General features: G+C 37.6%; 1 protein-coding gene across 1 annotated transcript; it reads left to right on the top strand.

Moving 5' to 3' along the window:
* The first annotated feature begins 9,851 nt into the window (after positions 1 to 9,851).
* LOC104869660 (olfactory receptor 7E24) lies at positions 9,852 to 10,820 on the top strand. Its single transcript, XM_010635009.2, has one exon. The coding sequence runs from the start codon at positions 9,852 to 9,854 to the stop codon at positions 10,818 to 10,820; it is 969 nt and encodes a 322-aa protein (XP_010633311.2).
* The last annotated feature ends 1,023 nt before the right edge of the window (positions 10,821 to 11,843 follow it).

Genomic DNA, 11,843 nt, shown 5'->3' with positions numbered 1-11,843 from the left:
TTGATGGCTGGAAAACCATGGAAAACATTAGTGCATCTTAACCTAGAGATTGTCAGTTTATTTTTCACTGCTGTCAGCTCCATTTACAAGTTAACTTAGGACCGCTTCTTACACTCTGTAGGGCTCAGCATCGTCATCTAAGTTGGTTTCTAGTCTAGACAGCAGCATCGAATACCAATTAAACAAGCAGAAGTTTCTCTCTATGAAGTTAATATGTGACAAAAGTATAAAATTGGGCCAAATATAAGTTAGATAGTTATCATTAACAAGTAGGTTAATCTATCTTCAATTAAAATATCTTATAAACTGAAGTTATTATTTTCCTATTTCTGTAAATGTTGTATTTTAATTTTGCCATTATGTATGTGTTTTCTCTGTATTTGAAAAGGCAGTGGGTTTCGGTCTGATTCCCCAGAGCTTACAGTGTGTTTGTTTCAGAGAAGGCATCAAAAGTAAAAATTTGCATTAAATGCTGCATGGCTCCTTCCTCTCTTCCCAAATTTTGGCTATCATTGCAACTTCAAAAGCTTGGTGTTTTCAGGAATGTCTCATAGACTAGAGAGGAATAAAACAACTTTGGTTTCTAGCTCTTGGACACATGGGAAAAGTAGTACTACCAAGAGCATTATAAATTTAAACCTTCCAAAGACCATGGGGAGATTTTCATTATCATAAAAGAAGTAAAAGAAGTATAAAGAGAGAAGGGTAGCAAAACTGATTGTTTGGGGTGAGAGAATCTTAGACCTTCATGTCATTGTAAGGTTCTAGAAAAATTTGGTAATTTTATTCATCAGGAGAATTATTATTTCCTAAATGACTAAATTCTTAATTTAAAAACAATGAGACAGTGCAATATGTTTTAGATTCCAAAATTACTTACTGTCACACATTGTCTGGTGATGAGCGCTATACTCTCTGCTTCCATTAGGCAGTATTGTATAGAGAGATTGAGAAATTCCCACACAGTTTATATACTATAGGAGCTCAAAATACAGGACTGAAGTGTTCATTTCCTGACTTCCATCCCAAGGCATTATTTCTTAATTGAGTCAAAAGTAGCTAGTACCGATGCAATATAAAATGCCTTGTTTAGTTATCTTGGAGGATTTATTACTATGTGGATCTCAATGATATTTGGATCATACATGTTAAGAAGGCAATATACAAGAGAATAACTGGCTTTTATTTGGAAATAAATATAGGTGGTTTATAGTAATATTACCCATGCATTGATTGTGAGAACTCAAAGAATGAGCCTTCACCCACATATTATGTAATGAGCAGGACTTACGTGAAATAGAGAATTTTGAAAGGATTGTCATAAAAATAAACTCAAGTTAAATAATGTTCCTATTAGGTAGTAATTCATATCAGTTACAATGTAAGAAATAGATATATATGAATCACAGAAAGGCTTAAAAGATGGAAAAATATGGCACTCAACCACCTGGACTTCCTGAACTGGCATTAAAAGCTGAAGCAGAAAATTTGAAATAAAAATAATTTCTCAGATAACAGCACAGATTGTGCCCATTGTACAAGTCATGATTAAAAAACACTAGAGTGGACACAGGTAAAAAAAAATAGAGAAGCTGAGAAATATGGAATCTCAACATGAGAAACAAATGGAATCCATAAAAAAGATGCAAACAGGTTTGTAGGAGATTAAAAACTCCATTGAAGTGGGTGAAGGGAGGGCAGAGGTAAGGGGAAAAAATGAGAATCAAGACTTGTCATGTAGAGATACAAGATCCCAACAATGAATGTAACTGCACTGTATCCCTAAAATGTACCAATAAACTCAATTAAAGCTGAAAAAAAAACTCCATTGAAAGTTCCACTGGCAGAATGAGCCAATGTGAAGACAGAATTTCAGATGTAGAACATCAGATTGCATTGATCTCCAGTTTAATTGCACTATGGTCTGATAATATACATGGGATAATTTCAATTCCTTTGAACTTATTTAAACCTGTTCTATGAGCTAGTATGTGCTCTGTTTTGGAGAATAACCACTTGCACCTGAAAAGTATGTATATTCTGACCACCATTCTGTCTTCTATATATGATATTCTGTCTTCAGTTTGGCTCATTCTGCTGCCAATACTTTCAGTAGAGTTTTTAATCTGAATATCAGTTTGACTCTATTTCATGGATTCCATTTCTTTAGTATTTTGGGCATTCATGGGTGCTACTTCTTTCCCACACTGGGCATTCATGGCTTCCATCGTGGTCCTGGGCTTATCTATTATTTTATTTGGTTCTGTTCTTGAATCTATAGTCTTGTATTTTATTCTGCTTACCATCTCTGGGAAATTATTTCCATTTTGAATTTTTCTAGAGCCTGATTGATCTGTTTTTTCTTTTACTTCCTGTGCTATGAGTTTAGGGTGTCCTCGTGGTTGGTTGTCAGACTTTTTCACCTATTTCCCCTAGAATTTGCTGTTGGTGAACTGGAAGTCTGTGTTTGTGCCTTGCTTAAGTGTTTTCTCTTTTTTATTTTTGTTGTTGGGCTCCCCCCTTGATTTAATTTCTAGGTTAGTACTTTGATCTCCTGATATAGCTGCTCTTTAGGTTTTGAGTCTTTAATGACTCATAGACACTCTCATTTTCATAATATCAGAAAGGACAACTCATTAAATCAATCACAACCCTTTAGCAGCCCCAAATATGTTTATAGTGAATAAACTTCAATATAGCAACTTTACCCTTCAGGATGGGGACTTTGAAGGGGTTGGGAGGAGAAGAATAGATAGGCAGAATAATAGGAGAAGGATTATAGTGAATCCAGAGGACACAGGATGGTCATGCAAACTCTATGAAACTGTTGAAGACAATTGGGAAAGACAGAGTGCAATAACCAAGACAAGAATAGAACAGCTTAACCGTAACAGGGAATCCATAAATTATACTCACTTTCCTTTGAAACCAATGACCCTTGAGTGAAGGGAAAAGAGAGAAGAAAAGAAAAAGAATAGAAATCCAAATTTGGGCAGGAAGAGGAACAAATTGGGAGATGAAGAATAACTCGAGAGAGTAAGAGAATGAGCAGGTAAAAGAAGAAAGCAAAAAGGAAGAATTTGCAGAATGGGAAGAATAAATTTTAAAACTGGAAATTAAAAATTAAAAATATGAGAAAAGAAAGAAAAAAAATTCAAGAGCCTCTTTCATGGTATATCTCTGCTGTCACAATAGACACTGTGAGCAGTGATATGCTGGACTAAGTCAAGTAGTCTCAGCTAGCTGATGACAGACCCCTGAGATTCAGGCTGAATTTGGCCTGCAAGGCCTAAGTTGAGCTCCCTGACCTCCTGCAGCATCGAGTTCTACAAGGTTCTCCTACAGGTTCCAGCTGCCCTTCCCCTGAAGATACTCCACATTCTGATGGAAGGTGGTGATCCCTCCAACTTACCAGCTACAGGGGTCTGATGTGCCTTTATTGCAGTTGTTCACTTCCGTTCTAGCTTTTGGAGCTCAGTAAAACGGCCTTTATGACCACCTGTGTCTCCACAGAGTGGATCCAGCTGTGGCACACCCAGGAGGCCTGAGAGTGGGGGGTGGGGACATGCTGCAAGCACGGCTGGGTGGTCCTCACTGGTTTGCTCCAATGAAGGCCCTGGGGTGCTGGCGAGCTCCCTGTGCAGCTGGTCTCACTGGTGTTCTCCCATGAAGGTACTGGGCCATTTTACTCATTTTATAATCCAAAGATTGAATGCTTTTGTTTTTGTACCTAGGTCTTTGATCCACTTTTATTTTATACACAGTGTGGAATCAGGTAGAATATTCTTGTACATGTGGTTAAATAATGCACCCTGCACCAGTTCTTGAAGAGTTTCTGTGTTCTCCAAGGCATTTTTTTCTCTTTTCTCAAATACTGGACAGCTGAATGTGCCTGGGATTGTTTCTGTATTTTCTATCCTGTTCCACTGATGCCCATGGTCTGTTTTTGTATCAATACCATGCTGTATTTATTACTACACCTGTGTAGCATGACTTTAAGTCCAGGACTGTGTTGCCTCCTGCTTTGCTTTTGTTGTTCAGCATTGCTTTAGCTATTCTGAGTCTCTTCATAGTCTGTATAAGTTTTTAAATTGTTTTCTCTGTGTAATTGTTATTGATATTTTTACTTGATGCCTTTAAATCTATATATTAATAAAGTTCAAGGTGGTCCTCACTATACTGTGGCTGTCAACCAGTGCTTTGAAATACTTTCTGGTATTTGACTAGTGATCTTAGTTCAAAAATTGAAATGCTTTGTCTTATAGCATCTATAAGGGGGCTGAGCTCCAGGAGTCTTGTTGTGGCAAGGGAGTTGTGTGTTTCAAGCTGTGCTTATTTACTCAACCATCACAAATCCTGGTTTGGTGGCTCTTTAATTGTTCATTTTACATTTCCTTGTCCATTTAAAATCCCCTTTACATAGTTTTCTTGTCATATGTTTTACCTTCTTCAAAAGATTGGAAAACTCTCAGTTTTTTACAGAGTCCAGCCCACCTCATTAATATTGTTTTTTTTGACAATTTCCCCAGTAGCATAGTGAACTATATTCTGGAAATCATGTTCTTTCTCTCCAATCTTATAGATTATTTCATCTTGCTGTAAAACTATATCTTCACTCTAAAAATGCTATCATCATCACATGTGGTGGCACACACCTGTAGTCCCAGCACTTGGGGTGGGATGCTGAGGCAGGAGGGTCACTGTGAGTTTGAGACCAGTTTGGGAGACATGGTGAGTTCCAGGTTAGTCTCAACAACATAGTGTCTCAAAAAAAAAAAAAACAAAAAACCCCAAATGCCATCACCAAATTGACAAGTATTAATTAGTCCTTCCTTACTAATGGGTCATAACTGTCAAATGCTTGCTTATTTTATGTTGACTCAGCTAGATCAAGTTTACCCAGAAACAATGCAGAAGGCTCAGTGGTGGACACGGTAGTCTCCCTATATCTGAATATATCCCTATATATTATATAGTCTCCCTATATCCCTATAGCTGAATCCCTATATCTACATCATCAAGACTGGGGTCATTATAAGCAGCCTGGGAAGAACTCACAATAGCACAGTGTAATCTCAGGATCTGTGACATCCAGCTGAGTGCTGTTGAAAAAAGAAAGCAAACTAAGAGGCACACATGTAATTGCAGCCTCATTGGTCATAATAGTATTGTACTTTCAAGGCTTTAATTTCAGATAATGTTTCATACTGCAATGCTCGTCAGATAAACAGATTTTAAAATTGAGTATACATTTTCAGTGTTGAAAATGAAAAGATCCAAAGTTCTGTGATGCTGGTGTTTCAAAACAAGGTGGGTGTAGTTAAGTCAATTGAAATGTGTAGTAACACAGATGTAAATGTAAGCTTTTTGTTGTGTGTGTGTGGGAACAATTATTTTCCTTTTGTTTCTTTCTTCCATTAATGTTAGGAAATCCTTAGAGACTGGAGTGGCATGGACCAATTTGGCTAATTATGAGCTCTGTGCATTGAACTTCCAAAGTCATATAGTAGTCAATATTCAGACTGCACACCACCCCTTCAGCTTGATGACTCCAGCCCAGTGATCTTCACACCTGTGTCCCAGGCCCCATGGTTGTCCACGGCAGCAAGCTTCTACCTGACTTTGCATTAATTTTGATCCAGAGGACAAAGTCTGAGTCTTCAACAAAAATCAGTCAAAAGAGGGCCTTTGGATCTGCTTCCCTTGACTGTGGCCCAGCAGAAAAACAGTATCACCCAGTAAGTGCAAAGGGGCCTGTGCACATAGAAAGCATCCTTTAAGTATGGTTGCCTCACCACAAGGGCAAATGTTACAGTTGGAGTAGCCAGGTTGGAAGGTGCAATTATGAAAAATATTTGTTCTGAGGAATGGAAATCGTATGTTTTTATTTTAGTGGGAAAACATTACTATTTCAAAATCTGCTTCTATACACCTTATTTCTATTTCCCATTGGTGTCTCACTAATAGCAGTAGAAAATGTATTCTGCAGTGTCTCCTAAGCATTACAAAGGATGGTGAAGGTGACGGGAAGGATGTAGAGGAGAAGGACAGTGAGCACAGCATCAGGAACTATTTCTGAGGGCTTCCTGTACTCCAGGCACTGAGCAATAAGTTCTATTGTGCCTGTTTCATTTCATTGATTTTGTTTTCCTATAATGATAAGTGCTTATATTGTTATTCCCAATAGTGAATAGAAGAGCCTGCTATTTTAAGGAAATCTGCAGTGGGCTGTTAGGTAGAAAAATGTTAAGCCATCATTGAATAGGGCTGTCAGATTACAGACACAGAGCATCAAAGGACAATTAATCCTGGCAGGTTTTCCCCTTAATGACCCAAGCAGCCCTGTCCTTCCCTGTCATTCCAGGAAGACACACCCCGTTCATCATGACCTTCTTTGTAGGTTCCTGCTAGGTCTGAGAGCAGAGCAGTGGGAGGCAGCAGTTGTATCCAACACAGGAAAAGCAGTTGCGGATCACTGATACAGATCACAGAGCCGTGTACGTCATAATTCAGCACAGATTTCTCACCTGCCACCAGGGCAAGATATTCCTGCAGCTTCTCACACTGTTGTCCATGAATACAGTTATTTCACCCAGTCTCAAATGGGCCTCTGTTAAGTCTTGATTTCATTTCCACTTAAACGAGAGAGCTAAAATGTACCTCAAATTCAGTGTGGGTAAGACCTCTGAGTCTCTACTTAAATGTTTCTGTGAGTTGGGAAACAATGAATATTTTTAATACATTGGGCAGCATTGATCGATTTAATATTAAATCCTTTATCCCCATGTAAATTTCTTAGTGCAGGGCAGATTGTTAATATATCCGAGGCAGAATTTTATTTAATGTTAATGTCTAATTGCAACAATGTCACTAAGGAAAAAATATAAATATATCGCTCCATATGGGATAAATATGTCTAACATCAGCAAAATAAAGTTTAGTTTTTGTTACTATGAATGATAAGGATAATCTTCATACCCATTATGTCCTGTGGCTTGAAATTGCTCTTTTTTTTTTTATTTCTGTAGCAGATCACTTTATTTGCGTCATTACAATTGTATGACTGTATTTGGAGAAGAGTAATTTGCTGTCTTTTACATCTGACTTCCCAGAGCCCACACCATGTTCAACACTGAAATAAAAGCCTCTTCTAAACACTGAGTGAACTCCTCCTTGAGTCACAATAAATGTTTGCTCACAGTGATGTAAACAAGCTTGGTGAGCTCCTATCTGCCCATCCCTTCCTTTCTGGGACATCCCAGAGATGATGCAATAAGATAAAATAGCTTTGGTTTGTGTCTGCATCTTTGACACATGGGCCCTATAATCCATTTATTGTATAATGGATACATCTGTTACTCAAAAACATGGGAAAGAGCTTCATGAGTTAAAAAACAAATAGTAGCAAGCAGGTGAATGTATGATTCTGGCTTAGATGAGATCTAGAGCTTCATATCACTCTGGGCTCCAGGGCCATTTGAATACAGTTTACTACGTTTTTCAGTAATCTCCACTCACAGAATAGAATTCTTCTTTTTAAAAATAAAAATTCACAATGACTATGTACTTAAGTTCCAAGCTTCTTCCAGTTGCCACACATGTAGAGATGAATGTTATTCTCTTTATTTTCACCAAGCAGTAGGAGGACAGAGAAGAAGAGAGATTTGCACACATCTGCATACAGTAGCAGGTCAGTGACAAAGGATTAATGTTCATTTTCCACGACCCTTCCCAAGAAACAGTCCCCTCCACTGGAGCAAAATATAACTGCTTCTCCCACTGAGGTGAAATTTCTTTGAGTCTTATTGTAAAGAGATCATAACTGAACAGACAGTAAGGGCATATTGAAGAGCTTTCTCAAGTATAAAAGCATGTAAGTGGTCATGACTGACTTTTGATAGGGGGAATATGTAAAATTTTACACATATTATTTATTAGAAATCAAAGAAGTATCTCACACCAATATATTTTCCATATATTTTCCATAGGTTTTCAGTTGCATAACAAGTAGAGAGGCACAATAATTTTGAAGACTGTCATAATAATATACTTAGATGTTAAATAAAAGGTCTTTGTGTCGTGGTTTGCATTAGTTAATGGAAAAATAAAGCCACTTGTGTATGAGCCCCCTTGTGTATGAGCCCCCTTGTGTATGAGGCCACTCTCAGGGAAAATAAGTTGTGTTGCGTACAACTAACTTAAGTTTTAGGTACTTTTAAAGTTAGTTTTAAGAAAACTGTGGATGGATAAAGCAATTATCATAGGAAAAATTTAACAGGAAAATTGATGCATGAAATTTACAGCAGATTCCTTTGAGGACAGGTTACCAAAAGAATGGAATTAGAAAAGCCCAAAATTCAAATTTCATAGGGCGTGATTCAGGCCCTAAAAATATTACGTGTGATGCAGTTGTTCTTAAATATTTTTAGGCTAATATGTGGTAAGTTAATATTAATGAAGCATTTTGTGGATGCAAAGATGTATTTTAAGAGAGTGGTTCTCAACTCTGATGTAAGGAAGGAACCAAAAACCTCAAAATAGTGGTACTATGATTAAATTTATTCATCTGAGTCTAGACTGTCTGAATATTTAAACATATCTTCCCATCTATCTATATAAGCAGATATCAATCTCTAGTGATGTAAATTATTTTTTACAGAGCAATCATCTAACTTAGGTAATTGTTAAATTCATTTTACAGAAGAGGAGGAATTTCATTATTTGCAGGTGTGTTTACACCATTTTATGTACTTTTTAATAAATGAGTTTTCAGGTGTGTTAACATTATTTCATGTGCTTCTACTTTGCATTTATCTCAAATAAATTATAGATTCAAACAAAGTGTTTGAATTTCAGTAGCTAAAATGACAGAAATGCTACTCATATTCTAGGAAATACAGATGTGTAAAATATGTCAATTAGAATTAACAAGGCTTGAAATCAGCCAGGTTCCTGGGACTTCCCTGTTTCCTCATGCTTTCCGCTGGACATAGAGGGTTTAGTATCATAAAAACAATGGTGCATGCTACTCAAAAAATAGAGTCAAATAAAAAACAGCAAATGGCTGTCTTACACAGTGATATTTTAGCAATATTGTATGGCATGATTAAAATAAACCTGTATAAAATTTAGAGTGCAAAATGCCAGTCCTGCTTATCCTTTATTATTTGTAACCTTCACCAACTACAGTATGCACAAAGGCCATATTCCTTGTTATTGTGACATCAGATTATGTACATGTACTTTTACTTGCTTTATATAAATTTAAACAAATTTTAGACACATACAGGAATTCCACACTAAATAATTTACACACAACAAAAGCTGTATGAGCCCTTATGTCTTTGAAAGATGGAAATAAGAAAAATCCCCAAATGATGAAAAATTCCTGGGAGATAACTGACTCAACACTGCATATTTTGACTATGAATAGTTAACTAATTGAGTGTTCATGTAATGCAGTTCTAGATATTTCACTAATTATAGATACCATAAGTGAAGGAATTTGTAACGTTTTGTAACATTTTCTGAGAATAAGTTATATGAAATCCTTGTTAATTTTCTTTCAATAGAGTCATATATTAGTTTTTTGAAAATAGTTGGCTGCATATTTCTGCAGTTATAGAGTTCTGAACTCGAACTTGAAAGTTCTAACTTTGCCCCTACAGTGTCTATAAATTAGGAGTTCACAGAAGGACATGAGGAACAAGCACCTTAATAATGAAAGAGCCTATGAGGATTGGGTTTATCACAATGAGTTGATATTTTTAAAGACTTCATGTAGCAATATTTTGCACGGGGATGCTTGATTTCTAACACATAGAGAGTCTTCTGCACTGTTTATTCATTTCATGTTTTCAATAAATTTTTTGAAAAGGTGTTCAAGCACTATGGAAACACATAATCTAACATACATCTCAGAATTCCAACTCCTGGGCTTCTCGGAGGACCCAGACCTGCAGTCCATCCTCTTTGGACTGTTCCTGTCCATGTACCTGGTCACAGTGCTCGGGAACCTGCTCATCATCCTGGCCGTCACCTCTGACTCCCACCTCCACACCCCCATGTACTTTTTTCTCTCCAACCTGTCCTTTGTGGACATCTGTTTCACCTCTACTACAGTTCCAAAGATGACTGCAGACATTATAACTCACAGCAGAGTCATCTCCTATGAGGGCTGCCTCACCCAAATGTCTTTTTTTCTCCTTTTTGCAAGTATGGATGACATGCTTCTGACTGTGATGGCCTATGACCGGTTTGTGGCCATCTGCCACCCCCTGCACTATGCAGCCATTATGAACCCTCGCCTCTGTGTCTTACTAATTTTTATTTCTGTCTTTGTCAGCCTTTTGGACTCCCAGCTGCATGATTTAGTTGCTTTGAAATTTACCTGTTTCAAAGATGTGGAAATTGCTAATTTCTTCTGTCATCCTTCTCAAGTCTTTAACCTTTCATGTTCTGATACCTTATTCAAAACCATGGTCACATATTTTGTTGGGGCCATATTTGGCATTATTCCCATGTCGTTGATCCTTTTCTCTTACTATAAAATTGTTTCCTCGATTCTCAAAATCTCTTCATCAGTTGGGAGGTACAAGGCCTTTTCTACCTGTAGTTCTCATGTGTTAGTTGTTTGCTTATTTTATGGAACCAGCATTGGAGTGTACCTTGGTTCAGCTGTGTCGTATTCTCCCAGGAAGGGCATGGTGGCCTCACTAATGTACACTGTTGTCACTCCGATGCTCAATCCCTTTATCTACAGCCTGAGGAACAGGGAGATCAGCAGCACCTTGAGGAGGCTGCACACTTGGCAAATCTAATCCCTGGATGTTTCAGATGTATTTGGAATGTAGCTGAACTGAACACATAAAACTCAATTTAAATATTGCCTGCTTGATTATCTGAGAAGTTTGATATCCTTGATTTTATATAATGTTCATAGAAGACTTGGGGCTGATTTGGGGAATGGTGAAATTTATGTTTTTAGTTGCAGTGCAAAATTCATTTGGGAAGTTGTGGAATTCTTTGTAGATGGACGAGAGTGATGGTCACACAAAAATAGCACTGGATTTAGCGGTACCAGACTTTATTTTAAAGTGGTAGGTTTATCTATATGTATTTTGGCACAGTGAAAAATGGAAACAATAAGATGAGGAGTTTAAAAAAATTATAGAGCTTATTAAACATTTCAAACAGCTGTACAATGAACACATCAGAAATAAAAGCTCTATTAATGAATGTTAGCTGCACTGTAGACCTAGATTGTACCAATAAACTCAATAAAAAAAGAAATAAAAGCTCTAGAATGGCAGTGCGGATGTTTCACAAGTGTGGCTTTGTGATTCCCTGGATGGTTGCCTCCTCTTCTATCCTCTGCCTGGTCTGCTGCCCTCCTCCTCAGGCAGGACAGAGGGAGGGTTAAGATGGGAAGGAAAATCATGTTGATCTCCAGTGGACTGGGGCCAGGAGAAAGTCTTGTTTGTCAACCCTTGTTAATGAAGTGCCGAGAAAAATAAAGCAAGCGATAGTCAGGGTGTTCCTACGTATTCTTCACAAGGCACAGTCTCCATGTGGAACAATGAAGAAGCTCCTCGCAAGAGGACAATGGCCACTGCTTTTTGGGTCTTTTCTGAGCCACTTTGGAGGCCAGGGCTGGTTGCTCTGCAGTCCCCATACTAAATAAAAGCTGCAGCAGCACTTACTGCGGGCACCTACTGCTAAACCTCAAAATAAGAACATGTTTTGTAAATCTTCTTTAAAAGAAATATGTATATATGGTTGGGTGTGGTGCCACACTCCTGTAATCTCAGCGTTGAGGAAGCTGAGGCAGGAGGATCACTTTG

The sequence above is a fragment of the Fukomys damarensis genome, unplaced genomic scaffold (genome assembly GCF_012274545.1).
Source record: "Fukomys damarensis isolate Sample0158 unplaced genomic scaffold, DMR_v1.0_HiC HiC_scaffold_37, whole genome shotgun sequence".
Taxonomy (NCBI): Eukaryota; Metazoa; Chordata; class Mammalia; order Rodentia; family Bathyergidae; genus Fukomys; species Fukomys damarensis.
This window is presented reverse-complemented; position numbering and strand designations above follow the sequence as displayed.